Genomic DNA, 25,663 nt, shown 5'->3' with positions numbered 1-25,663 from the left:
CCTGCCATGATCACCAGGCTGGGCTGCTCAGCTGGGGAGCAAGGATAGCAACACCATCTGCTGAGCCGAGCCTGCTCCTCATACAGCTCAACAGAATTGCTGAGAAGTTAGGAAAGTACATGCATGCAGATAGAATCAATTTTCTACAATTTCTAATCCTGCTCAAGGAGGTATCCATACATGTTAGCCATGTTTGAATTTATCAGCTCCATACTGAGCAGCAGGCATATCCCGTTTGCCATGGCCTGTGATTATTATTATTTTAAAGTACTGTCTTTCTGCAGTTTGCACTTCAGAATTGCTGCCAAAATCAGGTTAGACCTGGTGAACCAAACTAATCCCCAGTGTAACTCAGTCGGTGGATTTATGTCAGGGATGAATCTGGGTCCAATATAGATGTATTTTTGGAAAAGTAAAACAACAGAGGCATGAATAAAGGTTAGATGGATGATCCCTCAGTTGTGCCTGCCCTTCTTGAAAGAAGTGCTTTCCATCTATGCCCCCTCCTTCTTTCCAAGGAAATGCATTCTTGTGGTTTCCCTGCTGCTTGCTCCAGAGTCCTGAACTGGGGGAGCCATGCAAGGTGCAAAAGGCAGTCCTTGGTGAGTGGGAGCTTATCAAGTTTTTTGAGCTGCTCCAGGGAGCCACGGTACACAGCTCCCAAGAAAATATGAGAGGAGTAGCTCTGGGGATAGGCAAGAAAGCAAAAAAAGCTTTTTGGCCCAGGGGGTGCAAAGACTGCCTACCACTTAAAGCCTGGCCCTGGCTGGCACACAAGTGGCAAATGTGAATTCTTTTTCCCCAAAACAGCCTTGCTTAGAAAACACAATGGAAAATTGACCCTAGTGAATTCCAGTTAGCCAAACTGGAGGATAGAACCAGACAAACAACAGCTTTGTTTAGACTGTGAAGTCTTGCAGTGCAATGTCAGGTGTTATGGTTGGTCTGCTGTCCCCAGTGTGACTTCTGGAAAAGAATCTCAGCTGAATCTGAATCTCAGCTGCACCTTCTGACAGTGAGAAAAATGCTTCCAGCAGCCCAGCACAGGAGTGTTGAACCATGTTACCATTGTGCCCAACCTCATTGTGACCTGTTCCACACCAGAATTTTAAAAAAGAAGAGGCAGGGTGAAACCATGTTAATTTTGAGTTTCTCTGTATAACCCTTTTTCCTGGTACACCTCACGCCATGTAAATCTCCTCTAGCCTCTGAAAAATGAGGTCCTTGAGTCATTGTACACTAGACTTTGTACTTTCAATTTTTTACTCAAAATCATTATGTGCTTTATTGTGATGTTGGGAGCTCAGTTCTTTGTGATATCTACAGAAAAGTATGAATTCATTTTTATCTAGTGCTGACCAGTCGCTAGTTTGCAGATATTGGAAAGTATTTGGTAAAGGGAGAATCTGTCCTTGGATAGAAATATGTGTAAATCAAGCACCATTTTCTGCAAACTGGGAACATAAATGATGGGAAGAAGAAGGAATTCAGATGAAAAGACCTCATATAAAATCTCACAAGCACATTTAGAGGGCTGTGCCTCTGTAGGCCTTGTTGGACACATCCAGATGGCCAAGAAGCATTAACTGTTTGTGGATAACCTGGCATTCAAACACAAGTATTCATCTGTTTGTGACCTGCTCAACTAAGCTGTGGCATTTCCTTTAGCTTTGCTCTCAGATGGAAGAGGAGTAGTCCCTGCAGAAATGATGATTTTATCCAAGCAAATATTTCTTCTTTAGAAGGGCCATACTTCTGCACAAAGCAGTATTTCCCTTTAGTACAAAAGCATCTCCCCCCAGAGGCTGCTGAGCTGTTGGGCAGGAACATGCACAGCCCAGGGAGTGATTTGAAGTTCACCTGTTTTGGTGTGATCAGGTTTTCTGATTGCTGTGAGAATAATTGCACTTGACATTTTAGAACCAGAGCAGCTTTTCAAAAATAAATTGAGAAATCATGAAGAGTCCTGTGTTCAAGGGCTGTCACATGAGGTGGCAAAAGGATACTGCTCTGGGGAAAAAAACAGAGATCAGCTAAGTTTTGTGTGGAGTAGTTAAAGTTACTGAAATACCATGGAATAGCTGGGACTGGAAGAGGCTTCTGGAGGTCTCTTAATCCTTCCTCCAAGTTTGCTTAGGTCCTGCTCCACAGCATCACAGGATGCCTGCTGGTGCTGACACATGCACTAGCCTCTATAACATCCACATTTTCTCCACCATAATCAGAAATCTTCCTTTTAGAAAACTGTTCTATCTGGACTGGATTCATTTGTCTTGGCTGCTGCTCATAGCCACAGAATCTGTAAAGTCAGGGGTCACTCCAGCCCTCACTATTTATGGAGCCTGGGCTGGGGTGATGTCAGGCACGAGGTACCACAGCTCATTTCTCTGCTGCCAGAAGAGCCTTGCTTTTGTTGGCCTGCATGGGGCCTTTCCAAGGGCAGCCAGAATGGCTGTGGAAGACTCTGGAGTTTGTCCACAGGAGCAAGACTGGTTATGTGCTCCCTCTGGCTTTGTGCTTTACCTCTAGAATCACACACCCTCACCAAGGAGGCCGTGGGCTGCTGCAGCTCAGCTCTGTGTGGATCCCTGTCCTGCTCATCCCACACTGCTCTTGTGCAGAATCCATCATGCTCCAGTCTGCTGATCAGGGATGGGGACGTGGGAAGTTCCAGTTTAAAGGAATGTAAAAGCTGCATGTATTGTTGAAAATGTTCCCTAATGGTTTTGCTGACTAGGATAAAACATCTTGATATTCTCAGTCAAGTAAACGACCACGAAATTAGATTTTTGTTTGTAAAGTATCTGAATCACCTGAAGGTGCCAAAGCCAAACTTAGAGTGTAAAACACCATCCCCTAAATAAATTGGATGCTATGTACATCAGCAAAGCAGCAATGGCTTCAGCAGGTAAAGTGCTTTACCTTTCATCTAATAGCGTTTTTATGAAAAATGTCCTTTAAAAGCAAGACCTGGTCACTATTTGACTAATGGTAGCACTGAACAGAACAACAAGGATACAGCCCCATCAGGCTAGACAGTAAATTTCCGGACAGACTCCCTAAATTAGCACCTTAATAATGTTACTTTGGCATTATAAGAATAAAGTTACAGCATCAGAATTACTTAGCAAGCAGCTGTAAATCCAGGATGGAGTTCTGGTCTCACAAATCATATTCCAGACTCCTGGGTACAGCACCACACCACAGCTACAGAGTGCAATTCTCTTATGTCCTGTTTTGTCCCTGCTTGAGACACAGTTATGTCCACTTTGTCCCTGCTCATAAAATGTGTCCACTGAGTTTTCTGGATCAAGAAAAAAAGATGAAAAGGTGTTTTTGTTAGTCTCCTGCATACTTAGCACTGCAGATCTCTGAGCACTTATGTCAGCTTTATTTAACATTCCACTAGTCCTTAAAGGATAGCTTGTACTTCGAGGTGATTTTGGAGGCTGATACAATTTATTACACTGGCATTTCTGCTGCCCTGTTCAGTAGAGTAACCTCTAATTGCTCTGCATCCCCATCTAACTTTCTAATTAGATTAATTCTGTCTTGTGTCTTGGTAGTCCCTAATTAACATGATTTGTCTTCACAGTCAAGGGCTCCAGGGTATCACAGCAAGCTCAGAGTCACTGCTCAGTGACTCTTAGAAGTAGTTAATCCATCCTTCCACGGGCAGAGCAGATGCTCCTAGGGAGCTTCAGAGGGCTGAATTCATTGCAAGGCGTTGATTAGAGAGACAGAGGAGGCAGAGCAGCTGCAGACCTCGCCTGGAGCTGCGGCTGCCAGGCTGGATCATGCAGGCAGGGCTGGAGAGAGCCCTGCTCTGCCCCTGGCCTGCTGCTTTCCTTCTGCTCAATTAGAGCTCCCCAGGATGGGCGCTAATGGCACTGGATTAACCTGTGCAGGGCACAGGCAGGAAGGTGAGTGAGCATTTAATGTGGTTTCACTCCGTAGCCCTTGAACTCCTGACTTCTTCCTGCTCTGTGCCTGACAAAGAAAAGCTTTCCCTGGCACAGACAATTAGGAATAAACTTCAGTTCATCACTGTATAATTGGCAAGAGCCTGTGTGAAAGCTCATAAGGATCCATAGCCTTTTCCTCATTATGCTTCTGCTGTTACACAGCTTTTACTTCCAGCACCCTTTAGAAACTGGAGCTGCTTCTTGCAAGAGAAATGAGGAGCAGCTCTCCCCAAACATTCTGCTGTTGAGACTTCCAGGTTGGTCAAGTTTGGGTGAAAAGCCACACTCAAATTATTTTTGTATCAACAGCACAAAACAGAATGGCTTGAGGTTTGTTTCTGGAAAACAGAAAATTCATTTCTGTGAATAGGATCAGAGTCTTAGAAAGAAGAGATAGTCTAGTGGATGATTATTTCTGGCTCCTTGGTTCCTCTTTCATTTAAGTCCCAGGCAGTGGGTGGGTGCAGAGCAGTTTTGGGCTAGTGGAGCCACAGCAGGGCATCCACACTGCTGCTCCAGCAGCTGGCAGGAGAAGGGAACACAAGGAGGGGATAAGCACCTGGTTTAATAATAGACAAGATAGACATAGAAAGTTCTGCATGGCAGGAGACAATAGAGAGAAACCAGCAGCAGAGCTGACTCCATAAGGAAAAAAAAGAGCTCTTAAATTGCTGGTAAAATTACAGAGCAGCCAGAATGAGTCCACTTAGGTCAGATGAGCTCTCAGCAAAGTGCCCTGTGCTGTAAACAGCAGTCGTGCCTTTTGTTCTCCCTTGTGTTTGTTTTAATTGGAAGCCAATTGCACTATTTCTCTGAATGCTGGCATACTTAATAAGGATGCAAATTAATTAAAATCCTCCCTCCATTCCATTAGCAAAGAAAAAAAACAAAGCAAGTACTGAGCAGGAGCAAGGCTGCAGTGCCTCAGTTGTTTTCACAGGGGTGGCAGCAGAACTAGTGCCAGGTTGTTCAGCCTCCCTGGCTCTTCGTTCCCTCTCTAACCTGCAGATGGGCTGTCACCCACTTTTGATGTACTTTGAAGAGCTTACTTCCAGCAATTCACACTCCTTGACTGTAGGTGGTAGGTATTACTTGTTACAACTTCCCCTTTTCCTGTGTCCAGGTGTCCATGCAGCAATATTTCCCCCACTTCTGGGAAGGTACACCTTCTCTGCAGTGTCTCACACTATTGTAAAGCATGATGCAAAATGTCATTGGTGGTTCTGGGACACCATCATTTTTTCCCAAGAGGAGGGAAAAAAAGCCAATCTGGGAATCAAGTAACTTGCAAAGATAATTCAGCAAGTCCTGGCAGAATTCTGAGGTCAGCTCCACCACTGAGGATCATGCTGTGGGGCCTTGCATTTGCTGTTCAGCAGAAATTCTCCAGTCTCAAATACTTCAAGCACACCCTTAATTTTATGCATCAACTCAACAGAATTAAACCATAGAACTGGACTGGAAAACTTCACCCAAGGATTGTGGAATGTCTGGCAGTGGAACAAGCTGTACTTCAATCTCACTATTTATGGGTGGCTGCTTTTAAGTGCTCAAAACATTGCAGTGCTACAGAGTAAAAATAATTTTGGTGTGTCCATGTATAATTGAAGCTTTAGTAAGTCACTTCACCTCCATGCAGCCCCCCCTTCATGTAATTAAATATTTTGTGTGTATTTTTAGTTCTTGGAAGTCTGTGCAAGTTTGTTGCAATCAAGCTTTGAAGTTTTTGTTTAAAACCTCTGCGTTTTTAGAAGAGTTAACTTTTTCTAGAGCATTAAATACGAGAAAAATCTCATTTTCAATGCAAAGGCACTGACTGCTGTCTTACTTGCACGTGGGCTGTCTCCTGCAGAAGCTACACAAACACTGTCAAGTGTGTTCCAACCACATGACACCAAGCTCCTAATAACAAACAGATGCAGAGCTGGAGCTACAGCCAGGTGCTGGGACAGCTGGGATCAGCCACGGGCACACAGCGCTTTGGGTCATTTTCCACACGTGCAGGGAAGGCAGAGAGCTGACCCCATACACAGCCAGCCTCCTGCAGGCTCCAGAGTTGGAACAAACCCTGTGGAGACGAGGATTGCAGGTGCCAGCTCTCCCTTGTCAAGGGACTGTATATTTTTGTCCACAGCAAGGCCAAAGGGAATGGAGGGAGCCAAAATTCCCTCTGGATGTCCTTTGGATATGGAAGGGGAAAATAAAAACAATGTGCTGGCAGAAGCTAAACAAAATATTTTTAATAGCAGGCCACAGAGGAAAAATTCATGAGCTACTCTCCATGGCAACATCTAGGTTCTGTCACGTTTGCTGCCTCCACTCTCTCCTCCTTCTCTTTCTCCTCTCCCTTTCCTACCCTTCAGCTCCTGCTGTTCCTGCCCAAGTCCTGCCCACAGGACCTGGCATTTGCAGGAGATGGCTTTGACACCAAGGCATCATCGGGTCCCCTGCTGGCAGACCTGAAGCTGTGGGATTCACGTTGTTAATTCTAAAAGGACTAAGTAAACATCCTGATTCCTAAGCTGCCCACTGTTCCTGCTCTTCTTACCCCTCAAATTGCAAAAACCTCCTATCCACTCTAGCCCCCTTGCACTGTATTTACAGGAGCAGACCTCAGTCTGTATGGATACTGGAAAGGGGGAAAAAAGCTTGCCCATGGCTGTTTAATTAAGCTTTATCCTAAAACCTCAGCTTTTAAGATGCTAGTCTAAAACATGCTCATTTCTAGGGAAAAAAATAACCACCCCCAAACCAGGTAATTGCACTCAGTCCTGACTCACCTCCATGGCTGACATGAGCTACAAGTGGAGGGATGCAGGGGATGCCCCTGGCAGGTGATACGGGGGGGACCCCTGAGCTTTGCTGGTGCTGCAGCACTGTGTTGTAGTCTTGCCACCTCCACAGTCTTCATATTTCAGAGTATCACAGAATTGTTAAGGTCAGAAAAGACTTTTTAAGGGCATCAAGAGAAACAAATCCAGCAGCCAATAGCCAGTGAGGAATTGCAGTGTCAGTGGCAGCCTCCCTGCCCTGCACTAATCTCTGGTGAGGATTCACACCGGCCAGAATGCTTCCAGAGCATTTTACTTTGCATCTGTTTCCTCAAGCAATGACACAAACAATTGCATGCTTTGGGAAGCTCCAGCAGATCATCATCCTGGGCATTGATGTTTTGCAACTCCATTTTATCACCTTGTTAATAGTGTCCTTTCCACAGCCCAGCTCTACCCACCTAAGCACAGGGTGGGAATGGTGCTGAGCATCAGCAGATAGTGCCTTGCCCCTTCTTTAAGCAAGGGTTAGTGGTTTCCCTCATCAGAACCCAAAGGGCTACAGCTGGCACGGGATTGGTGCCAAGGATGAGAGGCCTTCGTGGCTGAAACAGCTTTCACAGCTCTAACTAGAGTACAAAAACAAGTTAATGACACTGGGGAGCCAAGCATGCCTCGACCAATAGATACCATATTCCCTGCTACACCGAGGCAAGGAATGTAATCCTTACAACCATTCCTGTGCAGCTTTTTCTGACTCACACGAGCCAGAGCCAGTACATCTCATGAATTTTCAGCACATCCACATCTGCCTCACATACCTGCCAGCCCTGTTTAATGACAGCTAATAATCATTTTACTTAAGAAAATTCAAAGACATGCACCAGACGTCCCCACACAGAGCGCTCCCCTGACACAATACACAGGCACAGCTCATCCCCACAAAGCACTCACTAATTACATCTCCCCGTGATGATCCAACAGCCCTGCTCCCACAGACACTTTTGTTCCCATCTTTGCCTGTGCTTGCCTCCAGCTGTGTGTTTCCTGCAGCTCCTGAGTTGTGACATGGCCCTGCTTTTCCTCTCTGGGAGCAGGAAAGGAGGCACTACAACACTGCCTTATTTATTCCCAACACTGCCTTATTTATTCCCAGCACTGCCCAGGAATGTTTCAAACACTCCCCACCTCCTCCCAGGCTTCCAGACTTTTGTAGGGTAAGGATCATCATCATCATTGAATCAGCATCATCATCTCCACATGTGGCCCCTGATTGCATAATTTGGGTTTCTGCTGTTCCTCCACCTGTACCAGCCCATCAGATGTGATTTCCATGCAGCACAGATTCTTTCCTCTGGGAAGTCTCAGATACCTGGCAGTCAGTGGGAAGCCCACTAAGCTGTCTGCATGCTCAAGTTACACTGTGGTCATCAGTGTCTTGTCTCCCTCCAGCTCCAACCAGGCTCCCACTTCTGATGCTCCTGGGAAGGTGCCATCACAGCTGGTCCTCCACATGAAATGTGCCAAGCTCTGTGTCTGACTAAAGCTCTTGCAGGAGTGCCCAGGACAGGCTTTCTTGTAAAAACAGGAGAGGAAAAACTCTCCTATAGCTTAAGGTGTTCCATAACACCTTCCCTTCTGCACTCAGGTAACACAGAGGACACTGTTCAGGCCAGGTCATGGTCTTGACCTTATGCCTTTCTCCTCCCTGGGTGACTCAAGCAACAGGAAACCAGGGGAACCCTCTCCAGGGTGTGAGGTTTTGCTCTAAACGAAAAAAAAAAAGAACTATCTCTCTCATACTATTTTGCTGTGTTCTGTGAAGCCAGGAAGCAGCAGGTGATGCCCTTGGCTGCCAAGGTACCAGCAGACACTGGAGAGGCCACATTAATTCATGATTTAGACTAATCCCAGATTTCATTGCAGTTTGGGTGTTTTCCATTGGGAAGATAGAAGAAATGCTTACTATAATTTGCTTATGTTATACTGCCATAACTGCGTGGCCGTTCAGTTTATATCTGCTTGTGGAGTTACTGGTTTGTGTTTGCTGGTTGCACTCACAGCCTGAGACCTTTTTGGACTGCTGATTTTTTTGGCCAACATCACCCCAGCAGCTGGCACTGCAGCTTTAGGATTTCTGGGCTGTAGGGATTCAGTGAATGCCTGGTCAGGGAGGGAAATGGTTCAGTGCCCCAGCTCTGAGGCAGCCAGGTGGTATCAGCAGATACAGCTTGCTTGCCTTCCTCCTCCTCCTCTCCACATCTCTTTGTTTCCAGATGCAAATAATTCCATGTTTGGCAATGTGTAACCACAATGGCTCCCTAAGGGGAAAACATCTACTTTGGCAAAAGCATTTAGGACTCTTAATCCTGCTTCACGTTCTCAAGCATATGTGGAGTAGAGGGAAAATGCTTCCATCCTATGCTGCTGGCATGGCTAAAGTCTTGCATTCAAAAATGCCAGCAAGCTCCCAAAGATTGGCTAACCATAAGCAATAAAGAAAATGCACTGACACTGGCAAAATGAATTGGCCCCCTTGAGTAGGCAAGTGACCTGAAGAGGAATCAGAAGCCAAGGTTGATAGGATTTTAATCCCAGATTGTGTATCTGTTCCCAGTCCAGAGGAAGGCTTTGTTAGCTTTATTCCTTTCTGAATAGGACCAGACTTCAGCTTAGTCACTGTGGTATTTAGGGCATTAATTGGCTAATTCAGCACCTTGCTCTAATGATGTAAATATCTTAAAAGCTTCACTGGAAGGATTTGAAGCTGTAGATTAAGAATTATTGCTCATTTATGACCTTTCTTTGTAACACATCTTGGAAGACTTAAAGGTCAGGCAAGAGGGGAAGTTTTTCATTTTAAAAAGAGACAGGCATTTACATTTGGCAAGATTTTGCATCCTGATGGGAAAACATAAACACCCGTTCTCTGATCTTGCCTCAATCCATATTTTATCTCAGAGAGTGCTGTGGTGTAATTTTGAAGACAACACTTTCAGGAAGCATGAGGGAAATATTCCAGGCTTCCTTCTGCTTTGAAAAAAACTAGAAAGGAAAGAAAAAAGGTGAAGCAGGGCAGAGATGTCACATAATCCCACACAGGGGAATGGAAGACAATGCCACAGAGCAAAACACAGCTATGGGGAGATTTACACAACATCCTTTGGGATTATAATGACTTTCCCTTTCCTCTCTGCAGACCCTTTGGTTTTTGTGGATAAGGGGATGAAACCCTGCCTGTGAAAGCCAGAGGAGGAAGCCCAGGGGTGGTTCTCATGCAGAAAATGCTGCCCTGGTCCCTGCCAGTGATGCTCTGCTGTAGGGCTGTGTTCCCCCTGCCCCAGCAGCACCCACTCACTCCCCACCCCTCTGTGCCCAGCTCTGGCAGGTGCCACAGGGAGGGGGTGGGAATAAGGAATCGGATCCAGCCAGCGGCAGGAAGAGTGTTAGGAGCTGGTGGGGTGTTAGGAAGATGCTGGAATTGAAGTTTGCAGAGGGTGGCAGGATTAAAAATGGGCTGTAGCCAGCCTTCCCTAGCATTTTGCATCTCAGCTGCCTGTTACCCTTGTGACCCACTGAGGAAGAGGCAGCAAAGAAAGAGGTTCTCTTTTTCACCACCCTGGCAGTGCAGGACAAAACGGTATTTTGCTTCTAACCAGATGGTTCTGCTCTCTTGGTCTGATAAGATTTACTACAAGGGTGTAAACTGAATGTTTTATCCCTGTCTTCAGTCTAACCAAGGGATTCCCACCTTCCCCTGAGCTCAACAAGGCACTCATGTACACTGAAGATGTTTTCATTCATTCACATCTTACAGGCTGTTTGCAGGCTTCCATCCTTTAAGAGGAAAAAAGTCAGTTTTTGTAGAAACCATCATTTTAATTCAAGATATTGATGAAAGAGGGCATTTCATTGAACTGTTATCCAATACAATCAACATTGCACCTTGGTACTTACCTTAGCAATGCTGTATTTGTTCTAGAAAAACCCAAAGACAGTTCATAATGCAAAGAGGTGTTGAAATCCATACTCAGATGAGGTGCCAGAACCTCCTGTCCAACAGCTCATGTTTTGTAGGAGCCAGGAGCTGCTTCTTCTGCTCCTTACCCATGGTGTGTATTTCTTCATGTTGGTTGTGGGACAGACAAAGCTTCCCTGAGCTGTGAGTTTCACCAGCCATGAGCACAACATATCAGCTAAAAGTAAAAAATCTGCATTGTCCAAGAATGTAAATTTAGGAGGAATCTTTGTGAAAGACTGCTGAGCTTTTTGGTTTTTCCCCCAGCTTTAACTTTCATACATCAACAAGATCCTTAATCTGAAACATTTTAGGAAGCTTTAAGTGTGGTTGCAAGGCTTGTAAGTTGGTGTCAGGCAGAGCCAAGGGCTGTCACACCAGGTTCCCTGGCTCCAGCACTTAGAAAGTTTAGCTCCTTCTAGAGCAGTATTTGTGATTAGTAACAGACTGCCAGACCATTCGAGATTTCTAGCTCTGGGTTCAGTGTTCCTTTGTAGAGCTGCTGTGTAGTGTTTCTCCCCAGGAGAGAGTCACCAGGCAGAACAAAGGTATTTCCACAGACACACAGATATGTATTTACACAGCATTCCCTTGTAGTGCAGAAGTGGTTTCTCTCGGGTGGGGGGAAGGAGCTGAAACCCAAGGAGAGCTTTTCCCACCCTGGCTTCAGTGTAGGAAGTGAGGTGCTCTGAGGGGAGAGATGTGGCAGGAGGTCACTGAGAGGGCTCTCTCTCTCTGTGTCTCTCACTGTGCTGTGCTCTGTGTCCCCAGGCACGTTCGTGTCGGCGTTCACCGTGCTGTGCGGGGCGCGCACCGACCTCCCTGACCGGCACATGTGCTGCGTCTTCTGGCTCAACATCGCTGCCGCCCTCATCCAGATCCTCACGGCCATCGTCATGGTGGGCTGGATCATGAGCATATTCTGGGGCATGGACATGGTCATTCTGGCAAGTAAGTACAGTGCACTCGCCCTCCTGCTGCTGGGTCCCAGATAAGGTCCCTGTGAGCCACTGGGCTGGGCTGTAGCGGGGCAGAGCCACAGGATGGGCTCTGCAAGTCCATGAGAAACAGTAGGCAGAGAAATTGCAAGGAGGTGGTAGGAATGGGCCCTGGGACATATCTGGGAGAGTCTCCCATCCCGCCACGTGGGTCAGGAACTTCCCTTTATGAAATGAGATGTGCAGGAAGGGGGAGCACTGTGAACTCCGCTGTCTGGAGCCCCTTCTGCCATGACCACATCCATTTGAACAAGACAGCCCTTTCTCCCTTGTGACTCCGGCTGCAAAGTGAGAGCTTCTTTCTAGGCTGGTTCTGCTCCCAGGGCCAGCAGTCCCCAGAAAAGCCCTGGGGACTCTCCTGGACTCTCCCCTTCCTCCCCAGGATACATTTACCCATTGTTTTAGAGTTTTTTCATGTTTCAGACCAAGTTCTTAGGCTGAGCCAGAAGTGTTTAGGTGCGTCTGGAATGACATCTCATACACCTTGTGAGTTGACTAAAACATTTGTTTAAGGAAAGAAGAATCCTTTATCAAATGTACATCATTTAAGTCACCAGTTAGTAGATATTACAAATCCAGAACACAGCCTCTGTAACTTTCATCTGGTAGAGGCTTTCAGTGGTGTAAAAGTTGTGGCATATCTCCTGTATCCTGGTGCAGAAGATTGAGATGAAAACCTCATCTCACCTCCAAAGAACCAACACAGAGATCAGGTGCTGGTGGCATCTGCAAGACCCCACTCCCTTTCCAGAGGCTGGCAGAGGGCGATGGACAAGCCCTAAAACCAAACAGGTCTGAGATCATTCAGACTGACAGGACAGGCAGTCCCCAAAGCAAGCCCTTCTCCCAGAGACCATCTTACCAGCAGCTTTTGCCTTTTGGTTTTGCTTTGTCATCTCTGCTGATGACATCTGGCTGCACAACACAGGGGGAGAGAAGATCTCAGGAAGTTGCCAGGAACCCACCTAAAGACAAAATGGATGAAATTGAAAAAAAAAAAAAAAAAGGCAGGAAACCAGTGTGCATTTTCAGCTGCCAAACCCAGGGGTTAAACCCTCTCACCAAACCACCTGCTAATTTCTGAGCCAGCTTCAGTTAAGGCAGTCCCCATGCAGAGCAAACAATGGATATTAAAAACCTGAACATGCGCAAAGCAAGAAGGCAGTACTGCTCTTTGCTTAACCCTGCAAACCACCTACCACATTTCCTTCCAGATGTACCTGCAGAGCAGGTTATTTCTGAGGCTAAACTGTGAGTTGGTGTACACTTGTGATGTGTCCTTAGCACTCTGCCCGATTTGTGTGTAATGCCATAAGTGCATGTTCATAACCATAAACTCTTCTGCTCTTCCTCTGTGGGGCAGCCCCCATGTGTTGGTCACTGTCTGGCAGGACTCCATTCTGCAGGTGTGGGGAGAGTGAGGAAAGCATCTGTCCTGATAGAGAACCACCACTGAAACTGTGACTTGCTTTGCTCCAAAGCCCTGCTCTCCAGCTAGAGGGATTGATGCTTAGGAGGGTCTTACTGGGAGGGTCTTCTCAAGTTTTACTTTTGAGGAAGACAACATGCTTGGAAGTCTCTCCCCAACACTCTTTCCCACATCTGGCTGCATTCCAGCAGTTTGGGAGACAGAGGATGGATGAGCAGCATCTGGTGGGAATGCTCAAGTCAAGAATTCCCCAAGCACAGCAGCAGTACTTCATCCCTCTGGTGGCAGTAGAGAATGGCAAGAGGAGTCAACATCTTATATTTCACCAGAAGCATCTGACAAGCCCTTGGCAGTTTCTTGCCATCTCATTAAATAGCTGTTTTTAAGTTTACTTGCCATGCAGGGAAAGAAGTGGCTAAATGCAGCAGCTCTTGGTTGGTGGAGAAGAGAAGGAAAAAAAAAAAACTTAATCAAAACAAAGAACAAAGTGATTGATTGCTCTTACATGGATCAAACAGCCCTGTCAGACCCAAAGTGGTTGGTTCTTGTTATCATATTAAAAAAAAAACAAACCCAAAACAACTTAAGAAGGAAACCATGTTTCAAATGCAAGAAATAAGACATTTCACTTAAGATCACTGCCAGTTTGCTTTGGCTGGGTTTTGTTTTTGTGCAAACCATTGGATGCACAGGACAGAAACCATACACGCTGCAACTTGAATCTGCATACAGACAGGAAATAGTTAAAAAAGTGTGAAACTACTGCCCACCTCTAGTCACCTTGCCTTGGAATGGTCGATCCCCTGTGTCCCTGTGAGGGTGCCAGGCTATTTGGATGGGCTAGAGGACACAGCAGGTCCCCTCTAAGCTGGTGAGGGCTAGCCATGAGGAGGAGGGTGGGAAGCAGCTGAGAGTCAGGAGTTCCGCCCAGGCTTCCCTAAGGGATAATCACCTCACTCCCTGGATCTGGGCCTGCCTCTCTGTTAGCTGGGAGAGAGTTGGGAGAGAGTTAGAACCATGGAATCATAAAATCACTGAGGCTGGAAAAAACTTCCAAAACCATTGAGTCCAAGTCTTAAGCCATCACCATCATGCCCACCACTGAAGCATGTTCCCCAAAGTGCCACATCCACGTGCCTTTTGAACAGGAGGCTTCTGGAAACTTTTCATCTTCTAGTGCTATTTCCTAGGCATGGAAGGGGGAGGTCTGGTCTGAGGATAATGGTATGCTGTCCTTAATGAGGGAAAAATGAAAAGAATTATAGGCCAGTCAGGTATACTTCAGTTTCTGGAAGAAGTAATCAAGTAAGTGACTCGCATGCATTTAGAGAATAAAAACACCCCCACAAAGTCACCGTCCAGAGTGAGCTGTGTCAGACTGGCTTGATGCCCTGTGGTGGCAGAAGAATTAATTTTGTGTGAGGAGGCAGCACTCAGCCATCCCTCCCAACCTTCAGATGCCGACCTCATCTCACACAGCATTCCTGCCAGCACGCCAGGGGGATGTGGCATGCATGAAAATGCGCTTGAGAACCTTCCTCTAAATGGATTTTCCTGACCTGGGAAGAGATGAAGAGAGGTGTGTTGAAAGGTCCCAGCTCTGCTCAGTATTTTCATTTGTGGCTTGAGGCTGGGTTGGAGCTCCCCAGCCACACTCCAGGGCTGCAGGCACAGCCAGGGCAGCGCCAGGATCCACGGCAGGCAAAGACATGGTCTGGAAACAGTAAGTGCTGCTCAGCAGGGACAAGCCCAAGGCTCCAGAGAAGGATTAATTGACTCATAAATACACCCCAGGGAACAGCTTGTTTTTCAGGGAAGGACACGGTGGCTGCAGTGAGTCACAAGTGGCACAGAGGGAACATTGCTGCCGAAGGAACAAATGCCACTCAGGAAGGTGGGAGCAGAGCCTGTAGGGCTTTTGCTGATCCCATCACCTATCTTTGCATGCATAGTAGTTCGAGTGGAAAACCTGGAGAGAGTCCAGAGAACCATAAGACAGTAGCTATGTAGATGAGGAAGGTGTTCAGAGGCCTAGTAAATGTGACAGGGCAGTGGTTCAGCCTAAGACAGACTTAAATAACACCAGGAAGGATCTGTGTGGAAATTAAAAGACATTTTTCCTCCAGTAAGATCAAAATCCTGCAGAGGTGGCATGGCAGGATCTGCTCTCTCCATCCCTGGAAGACTCCAAGAGTGGGTAGATCCATGTCTGCCAGGGACAAGGTGGGGCACAGCAAGAGACTGACTGACCTGGGGGTCTGTCCAACTCTCACCTCCTCCAGGGTGCCCTTTAGCGGGGTAATATCCCAGAAGGAAGATAAATTGAATGCAGTTTTGCTGTCACACTTAATTATTTCTGGCAGCACTACAGCAGAGTGTATTTTCTCTGCTAATTTAAACAAATTGCCAGCTGGCCCCATTGGACACCAGAGATCTCTTCTTCAGGCAGCCATATGGCTTTGGGAGCTGTCCTCTGCTGTACCTAGGTCTGAAAGCAAAGGTAGAATTACAAGGGAGCACTTAATTGTTATTCTGCCAAAGAGTGGCTGGGCAGCGCTGCTGCAGCACGCTCTCCTCAAACCCTGGCCAGCTCTGCGGGGACGAGGCACAGAGCTGGGGCAAACCACAGCTAATGAGCTGGCCAAGCCAACTGGAGAACAAACCTCCTAAGGCTTGCCAGGCAAAGCTCCCTCAAGTACAGGCACACCTTGTGCCCAGCCCACACCTCCGTTAGCCCCGCTGTGCGGAATGAGCACACTGGAATGGCCTTTCCAGGAAATCTAAAAAGAGCTGTCTCCCAGACTAAGTCTGAGGAAAGTAGTTAAAATACCCTTTTTTTGCTGTTTCCTACCAAATGCAGTGGTGGGGCAAGTTCTTAAAACATTGCAGGAATGTTACATAGCACCAGTTTTTGCAGGTTGAGGCATGCTGTGGTTGTGAGTTACCTGTGGGCACAAGCAAACTGAGCAGGGAAGCTGCCAAAAACTCTTCAGGTGTCGTTTTCCCAACTCTGGGACTGTGAATGGTATGCCATGAGCTCTTTGGTACATTGTGATGTCTTGTTTGATGCCTTCCTTCAGTGGCTCCCCTTCAGACAAACCCACGAAATGCCAGTGGCACAGAGGAAAGAGTTTTTGGGAGCATTCACGCATCCAGCCTGTCCAGCTTGGGGCTGGAAAAGCAGATGAGGATTCCCCCATCATCTTTAAACAAGAGTCCCAAATGAAATGATCCACTTCGAGTACAAGGATTTTAAGAAATGTTTAGCCCTGGTGTGAACGTCTGATGGTAGAGCAGCTGTTCTCTGTTTACTCTGCAGCCTCAGTTTGTTCATTCTCTTCTGGTTCTCCATGTGTTTCAGATATTTCGTTTACATTTCTCCCTCTCTCTTTCTTTCATGTTCCTTTGCCTCCTTTTGTTCACCATCAAAGTCTCACAAGGTAAGTTTGTTTCTGTTCTTCCTCCTCCTCATACTCCGAGGCCGTTTCCCACGGAGAGCAGCGAGCATCGGTCGGGGCAGAACACCTGGAATTCACTTTGGCCAGAGCTGCCCGCTCCCAGCCCAAGCCCAGCCATGTGCCTTTACATGTGTGTGTGTCCCACTGTCTCTGTGCCTGTCCTGTGGCTGCACAGCCCCACAGATGCTCAAAATCCTCACACAGCATTGAAATGTCCCTGGGGAACCCCAAGGACACCCTTGGGGCAGAGCAGGAACCCATTTCAGCATTGGGAGTATCCTGAAGCTGCCCTCTGCACCAACCCAGTGGCAGAAGAACAGCCTGTGCACAGACTGGGTTCTTTTTGCCTCAATCTTACATACAGTGGTTTACAGGAGAAGTGCAATTTCAAGTAAACTTGATTAAATCAGTGACTTAGTGCACAGGCCCACTTAATCCTGAAACCAGAGCTGTCTGTTCTACAGAATTGCACCTCAATTGTATTGCAGGCATATTAATGTAAAGCTGCTTCATACAGAACATCTATTCCTATGCAAGAAATGCAATAACAATTTTCCCGTATAAACTATTTAAGTCTGAAGTATTGTAACAAACAAGTTTATCATAGGACAGGTCATTTTTTGGTTTATGGTCATGTAAAGAGACAGGCTTGGCCACTATAACTTCCTTCCAGCCAGCTTCAACACTGATAGCCAGACTGAAAGGATTTCTCAATCTAAATTTTCTTCTATCTCAATAAAAGGCATGGCTGCACAGATAAGTTACTCTTACTTTAGCTAAAGATTTAAGGCAGGCTCCACCTTTCTGGTCCATAGGGTTGTTTGTTTCATTTTTTAACTCTGCTCCCTAAACAAATTGAACCTATGCTGTAGACAAGCCCAAGTTACAAGTTCCCAGTCAGCTCACCTTGCTTTCAGAGCTGACTCACACTTAAAACATAAATGCATGTGAAATCATCATTTTGCCCCCTAGAAAAAGCTGTTTGAAAGGGATGAGAGTCTTTCTGTTCAGCTGCACACAATAGGCAGAAATTCAGTTAAGTGTCATTATTCTGTCCCTTATGCTTGTTTAACAGCAGGAGATCCAGGCTGCCAGACCTGGGTGAATGTGTGGATTATTTCCAAGGTACAGCAAAGTTATTCACTGGAGTCAATTCTTAGTTCAGAAAAAACTCCCTTAAAGGTAGGGGTTCTGGCACCTGCTGGTATTTTGTGTTCAGCTTTTGTAAGGGACTTACAAAAACCTAACATAAGGGTTAGAAAGAAATATTACAAAGCATAAATGGAAAAGTGTTTGAAAAGTTAAGCATTCTTCTGAGATATGAAATTTCAGACTTCTTTGAGATTCAAAATGTAAAAATGACAGGCTACTTACGTTATTTAAGCTAAGAAAAAAAAACCCTCCAAATTGAAGAAAGTTTTTTAGTTGAAAGATCTTCACTGTGGCAAGCACTGCAAGAAACGACAGTTTGCTTCTTTAATAAGGAGTTTTTTGCATTGATACAGTCAGAATAACAAGCCCAGCTTCTCTTGAAAGGAAAGTGGGGAAAGCTTCTGGCACAGTCATTGCAATAGTTTAGCAAAGTGTTAAAAAATCCAGTATTTTTCTCATCATCCTGTACTAGCACAGGAGCTGCAGGTGCTCTCCTATTGCCCTTCCCTGCCGTAGTCCCCCAGGGATGAAGCTGTCCCCTCTGGGATTTGCAGCCTGCCCTCAAACTCTGTGTGCAGGACAGTAAATAATGTGGGGCCCAGGACCCCCAAGGAGCTGTGACAAACAGCAGGACAGGCTGCTTGAGCCCTTGCAACATCCACATGGCTGCAACACAGTGGGGACCCCAAAGGCTTTGCTGTCTTGGGAAGTGCATCAAACCTCACGGCCACAAGAGGAAAGGGCCTGAAGGAACAGGGATCCAGGCAGTTTCCTTGGTTTTGCTGCTGAAAAGATCAATTTCCTCGAGGCCCACTGGATGGCTGCTGTGGCCTAACAAAAGCACCTGTAATTCTGCTGGGCTGGAGCAAAGCAAGTGCAGAACCAGGCAGTGAGGATATGATTAGAGGCATCCCAAGGTCTATGTTTGACATGCCAGCCTGTGATTCAAGGCATTCCCCTTCTCCTCCAAGAGGTGTTTGTTCACCTGTGCAGACTGCAGTGCAAATTGGTTGCTGCTGGGGAACGCCGTCAGCACAAGCCAGCATGGGAACAAAAAGATGGATAGAGGAAACCAACCTCCTCCTAGCTGGCAGTGCTCTTGGAGCACGAGGTTCAAACACAAGTAGATCCCAAGGAGAGATGTGTGTTGGATGCACGACCTACCAGGGCAGTGCTTGGGAACAGCCGTGTCTCTGGAGCAGGATACAAGGGCATCCATTTCCCCTGCGCTGCAGAAAAAGCACACTCCATAAAAACTTCAGCTCATTGGGCTGGAACTGGTGACCACTGGTACAGTCTCTTCAAGCAGAGGTGCCCGTGCCAGGCTGGTGGCAGGGCTGGCTGCCAGCATCCACGTGGCTGTGCCCAGGAAGGTGGCAGCACCAGGCAGCTCTTGGCTAAAGCAGGGCAGGGTGGCTGCCCTGGGCAGCCTGGCCACGAGGGGGAATGTGGCAGCACCCCTGATTTCCCACGTGGTTTTTGCCACTCCTGGTAAACCAGGCTCGTGGCTTGCTTGAGCCTCACCGAGGGTCCTCATTTGGAATTAACTCTAATCATGTTCCCTTCCCCTCCCTCCTCACAGGCTACAAGGAGCAGGGGATCCCACAGCAGCTGTAGTGGCTGGGACAAGTATGGTCAGAGAAACACGGCGAGAGATTTCCTTTGGCAGCCGTGGCCCACGGACCTTTTCATTACCCTTTGTCTCTCTTCTTCTCCCTTTTGTTTTGTCTCCTTGTGTCTGCCCGGTCCACCTGCCCGTGCAGCGGAGCGGAGATGCAGAGCAGCCGGCGCAGACTTGCACTGATGCCCCTGAGCAGTGGAGATGAGGCCAGCACGGCTTGGCTTAGCACTGGTCCCGGCCAGCACGTGGTGGGCGGCCGACGAGGAGGAGGAGGACGAGGGTGCCAGGACAAGGAAACACCCTTGGCAAAGGTGGCACCTGGGCAGGCAGCTGAACCAAGGGAGGGGGAGATGCTGCTTTCCCTCTGCTCCCGGGGAGAGGTTGCTGAAGACGTTTTGCCTCCTTTTTACGCTCGCTGTTAAAGGACGCTGGCTGTGAACATCAAATGCCAAGGAGCTATTCATAGATACATGTACAGGATGTAAAAGCAAACCAGTGGTACTTTCTTCCCGCCCTGAGATTCCATCCGTGACTGCTTTGCAGTAGTGGAGGGTCCAGCCCAGCCCCCTCTACTGCCTGTGTATATATGATGTTCACTGAAGCTCTGTCCCCACAGATGTCCTGAGAAAAGTGCTTGTTGTAAATCGTATTGTACCGCTGAAATGACTGGGGCCATCCCCTGCTTCCACCTGCTGCCACCATGCAAAGACCAGAGCTCCCACCAGCCCAGGAAACACCTTCCCTAGCACAGGACTGGTGTCCTGCAGCAGCTCACCTCCAGGGCAGCAAGTACAGCCTCATGCTGCCAAAAGCCTCTCGTATAAAACAATACTGGGGGAGCCAAAGAACAAGACTTTTCCTGCCCCTGAAAGGACTTGCTGGCAGTGTCTCCATGCTTTGGAAATGAATCCCCTTAGAGCGCAACGAGTGCTCCTGGCTGAAGCAGCATCCCAGCTCCACTTCCCAGGGTAAGTGTCCAAAGCTCCAGGATCACAGCCTGGTACTAGCCAGGTGCTTGGCAGCTGTTGTGGTTGGAAGGCCCGTGGCCAAACAGGGTGAGGCTGTGATTTCGTGGCTTGAACAAGATGTGCAGAGTTGCTGTGGCCACAGGTATAGTGATCCCTCTGATTGCAGCAGGGCAAGAGAAGCTCTGCTTTGTGTCAGCACCTAAATGCTTTTCCACTCCAAAAAGATGGCAGGAGGAGCCCTGCTGAAAGAGGGCAAAGCCAGGCTGCTCACGTGCAGGGAGGGCCCTTCCAGCCAGAGGAGTTTCACACAAACTCGCTGCCAAAACTGGGAGCCACCCAAGTATGGCAGAACTGAGACCCACTCCCAGCCCATCACTCCTGCCCCAGATGGTGAGAAAGGCATGGCAGCAAACCCCACTGCCCTACAAGTGTCCAGCCTCTCCTGGTATCATGGTCTGCTTTTAACAAAGGTTTTAATTTTTCATGCAGAGCAGGTCCTGTCAGCTAAAATACCTCCTGTTGTAAAGAGAGCTGGGGTGTCAAAAAGCAGTGAGTGCCCTTGAGCTGCCCACCAAGGGTGGAGGAGAGCCCTGTGCTGGGTAGGGCACCTGTCAGTGAGAGAGCTGCTGGGGTAGGAAGCTCCTTTGGTGCAAACCTGTGGCTTAGCATGCCCACAGCCCCTGCTGTTCTCCTGATGCCTGGACACTGTCTGGATTTAATGCAACATCTCTCTTCCCAGACAGTTTTCTCCCTGCCCAATGCCAGCACTGTGCTGTGAGCCCACAGGCTGTGGAAAGCAGGCAGCAGTACATCTCTGCTCCCCAGCTCAGCACATCCTTCTTCAGGGCTAAGGACAAGTATCCACAGTCCCAACTAACTTGTACTGGGACAGGACTCCTCCAAACTATGCCTGTTTGTCCGATGCAGGCATCAGAAGGGATGACAGACTTTTTGCACTTCACCCTTCTGTGGCTGTGCACTATAAAAAGCTTTGGGCTGCCAGAACAGGAGAAAGTTAGGAGCCTTGGGAGCACCAGCTTTCACTGTGAAGATGCTGGCTCAAGCATTTCCTTGGATCTCAGCAGTCCTAACTGGAAAAAAAAAATAAATATATATATATATGTAAGCAAAGAGGCAAATCTGTAACACAAACAATTAATTGTATATTTTACCAAGCCAGACTTCAGGCAGGACAGTATACAGTAAGGAAAAATGTCAGTCTCCTAAGCAAATCCATGGCAGAAGCATAGGAATATCTCAGGCAGCATTTCTCTTGCCTCACACCCTAAGCTGCTGCTTGCTGATGCTGGACAGACAGAAACAAGTATTTAGTCACTACCCTGTATCCAAACTGGGATGCTGAGCTCAACTTTTTGGGCTGCTGCATAGAAAGTGAAGATCATGACATGGTGCAGACAGGAAAACTTTGCATTTGTCTTTTAGAGGAAAAAAGATGAAAAACCATCAGTTTTTAGGGCGACAAAAGTTGCACAAACACAGGAAGCAGAGGAGTAAAGGTTTCCTCGGAAGACAAGTACCAGCTGGTGCTTCTCATCATCCCAGGGCTGGAAGTTCTCAAGAGGAAAAGCAGCACAGTTATCCTGCCAGAATGCCAGGCTGCAGTGAGCCACAGTTACTTTGCTTTGCCAGGCATAGGATTGGAGGACAGCAGCTGCTGGAGGGAACCAGTCAAGCAGGTCAGTGGTGGAAAACCCAAGAGCCATTTGGAATCTGCACTAAAGCCAGGGGATGAGCTCCTCAAGATTACCACAACCACAGCGATGGCCAAAAGGATTTCTGCTCCCAACATGCAACAATTTCAGTGTCTTTGTTCGTTTCTACCAAAGGGACTGTGCTGTGGCATCTGCAGCTCTGTGGCTGCAGCATCTGCAGCAGATGCCCCATCCCAGAGACCCAGCACCTGCACAAAAGGTCCCCTGGGAACAAAAAGGGACAGCATCAGCATCACCAGGGTTTTGCTGACCTTTTGGGCCACATTTGGTGCTGTCTGTCTCTGTGCTCTAGTGAGGGTGGGAGAACTGGATTGGCAGGGAAAGGATTGAATGGAAATGCTGCCCTCCCTGGGATGGCTGCAGGTCTCTGAGAGCATCACTTTGGTTAGGTCTGGGTGCTGTCTGCATTTATTGCATGAGGGAGTTTGGTTCCACAGTGCAGCACTGCACAGACCAGGTGTGGGATTTATAATTTACTTTCAGGTTTTGTTCTGTAAAATTTTTTCCTATCTTTGACCTTCTGACTCAATTGGTGAAGCCAAGAAAACACTCAATGTACCACTTCAGAGGCTCTGAAATCTGTCAAATGACACCCAAGGAAAAAAACCCTTATTTTTGCCTATTGTGGTGATTTGCTTAATTGATTTTAATTAGAAGCAGACAGTTTCCCACTCTCTGCTTTAGGACAGGAGCCACTTTATAGATCGGCCTTGCTACCAGGCAGCAAGCATCAAATTGTGTTTTCCCCAAGGCTGTCCTGTGGTAGTAATAACAGTGATAAATCCCTCTGCTTTTTCCAATAGCCCTGAATAAAACTAGCAGTGCCAAGCTCCCCCCAGCCCAGGTGTGAGCAGCAGCCTGCTCTGAGACAATGGTGAGCCCCCCACCTTGGCTTCAGGTCACTCCAAGGCAAGTACTGGGGAGCTGTGGGGAGCTCAGACACTGAGCCCAGGGCAGGGCTGTGGTCACCAGGGGTTCTGTTCATCCTGTCTTTATGACTCCACTCTGACTTGGTTTTCCTCTTCTCACAAGAGGTCAGTCAGAGTTCTGTGGGCAGCTGGAGGGATGTGTGTGGTGCCCACAATCCAGGCAACGACAAGAAGAGCCACGCTGTGAAGACACAGGTACGAGTGAAAATTTGGAGCTTCCCCCCATCAACAATTACTTTCTTTCTCTTTAGGGTAAAATGAACCACCCAGAGCTTTCACACCTCTTTCCGGAGCATTGCAGAGGGAAAACACCTCCACCTCCACCGGGGCTGGATAATCCCTCCCTCCCATGGGAGCTGTGCCAGGACCAGCCTTGAAGCAGCCTGCCCTCCTCAGCAGCACAGACAGAGGGCACAGTCCCAGGTTCTTCCTCTGGTCCAGTGTGCACAGCCCCCCAGCTACCCCAGCACCATCACCTGCTTTATCAATGTAGATGTTTGACGTGCGAGTTTTACAGCTGAAGAGTGGCTGTGGGTAACAGAGAATAAACAGAGTTGCTTCACCCCCATCTGCCAGCAACACAGAATTTTCTGCTGCTCCTCTCCGATTGTGAAAACCAGCTTTCTCAAAACAACAAACAAACAGAACAAAAACAAAAAAAAAGGGCTTCAATGAAATAGTTTCTTGGTACTTGAACCCAGCTGGGCTAAACAACTGATTTACTACTCAATGGAAAGCAATTCCATGCAGGAACCAACCCAAATGTGCAGCCAGCTTCATTCTGGGTCAGCCCAGCCATTGCAATGCAGGGCACAGCACCATTTTTCCAAGTCCATTGGTGTTGCCAACCCCATATTTACCACGGAAAAGGTGCTTTGGCAGGTGACCCCCACCCTCCCAGCCTTTTGCCTGGTTGGCCATGCTTGCTGCAGGGGCTCAGCATCGCTCTGAGCCATGGAGTCACAGCTGGGGAGGTCAGTGGGGCTTTGTGCTGGGAGCAGCTCTGGCACACTGCAGCCATGGGGTCAGGAGTGCCAGATGAGAGAGGTGGCTCCATCTGTGCCACACCCCAAGCTTCCCAAGATACAAAGCTACATGTTCCTCCCCGCGTGCATTGACTGTCACACATTTTATTAAAGACCTTCTAGTTCTGCTGGAGAGCGCCCCTTAAGTCTTGCTTAGTGTTGTGTTGAGCTCTGTGGACAGGAGGCTGAAGCTCACAGTCCCAATATTCTTCAGAGGCCTATTATTCCTTGCCTCCTGCTTATTGTGGGATGACCCTGCAGTTCACACACATGCATACACTCCAGCCAGGGTGCATTTTATTGCTACCCAGACCAAACTGCATCCTCTGCAAGATACCACCAAGAGTTCCTTGACATCTAAATCCCAGGTTTAGACCTTGGCTAGATCTGACATTCCTCCCAGGAAAAGCAATGTCTTCTCCCACATGCCTGCTAACCATGGTGTGGAAACACAGCCCTGTATTTTCCAGCTGACTTTGCTTCATGCTCACACACATGAGGCACTTTGAAGCAGTGCTGCAATTTATTTCCCAAACTGGCACTCAGCATTCCCATATCCCTGTGGGAGCAGCATGGTGCAAAACCCCAGGTCACAGTGGCACCATCAGAAACAGGGTTAATTACAGTGAATCACCAGAGCTCATGCTGCCCACAACCCATCCTTCCTTCTCTGGTCATCTGTATAAATAACTAAGCCAGGCTAAAAGTCAAGTCCTACTTCTCTTGCACCCACCCAACCAGCCAGAGGGGAGAAACAACGCCTTATCCCCAGTGCTGGAATGGTGCAGTGGGAAGTGAAGGCTTTGTTCTGGCTGAAAAATGGCAAAAGCCAGAGCAGCTCAATCCATCTTCCAGCTCTGAGAATGCTTTCAACAGGCAGGTGAAAGGGAATGGCAGTTTTGGTTTGGGATCACAACAGGGGCTCACCTCTACCAGCAGTGCCTGGAGGTGATGGCAGTGCTCCCCCAGACACCCAGCAAGTGATCCCACCCTGCCCCACACCCCTCCTTCCCCCTCCACACACCAAGACAGGCACTGCTCCCAAGGCTGGGAGGGGGATCTTTGGCTCAAGTCTGTTCTCCTTGGTTTTGGCCATGCATGGGTACATCAGAGTTTCCACCCTAGGAAGGAGGGAGCAGGGGCCTGCCCACCTGTGCTGTTTGCACCTTGCTGGTGAGCCCACCTTTAATTTTCGTACTGGAGCCCAAACTGAGGGGTTGCAGAGGACCATTTGTATGCCTATTTATATCACCAAGTATTGGATTGTGACTTCTTGTGTTTTGATACTGTGGATATTTTTTTTTAAAGTTAAATATATTCTATTGCTGGACAGCTGGAATGGAATGCAGAGTCTCTTTATGTCACCTGGAGAAACCCCATCATCCCTGATTCCAAATGGGTTCTCGTTCTCCCACCAGCAATATGATGGAGAGCATCCAGCAGACACCAGCCCACACCCATATCCCCTGAGGAGAGGAGGCAGAGGCCAGGGCATGGCTTCCCTAAGGAATTCATGACCAGAACCTTCCAGGGGAGCAGAAAGCTGGTGAGGAGCCTCACCTGAACCTCTGGAATGGAGACAAGGGAGGGGGAAAA

The 25,663-nt window shown here is 47.8% G+C and overlaps 1 protein-coding gene across 5 annotated transcripts in view; it reads left to right on the top strand.

Moving 5' to 3' along the window:
* STUM (stum, mechanosensory transduction mediator homolog) overlaps positions 1-25,406 on the top strand; it is a 43,859-nt gene extending 18,453 nt beyond the window's left edge. Inside the window, exons 2-6 of one of the 5 annotated variants that reach the window (XM_033055236.1) lie at positions 11,526-11,705; positions 16,613-16,621; positions 19,555-20,380; positions 21,944-22,077; positions 22,917-23,284. In XM_033055236.1, coding sequence (XP_032911127.1) covers positions 11,526-11,705; positions 16,613-16,621; positions 19,555-19,595 — 230 coding nt within the window. In that variant the 3' untranslated portion in view covers positions 19,596-20,380; positions 21,944-22,077; positions 22,917-23,284. The other 4 variants (XM_033055234.1, XM_033055237.1, XM_033055238.1 and 1 more) reach the window with 4 other exon arrangements.
* Positions 25,407-25,663: the final 257 nt, after the last annotated feature.

Source organism: Catharus ustulatus, chromosome 3 (assembly GCF_009819885.2).
Source record: "Catharus ustulatus isolate bCatUst1 chromosome 3, bCatUst1.pri.v2, whole genome shotgun sequence".
Taxonomy (NCBI): domain Eukaryota; kingdom Metazoa; phylum Chordata; class Aves; order Passeriformes; family Turdidae; genus Catharus; species Catharus ustulatus.
Note: the sequence above shows the minus strand (reverse complement) of the source record. Positions and strands in the feature narration are given on the sequence as shown.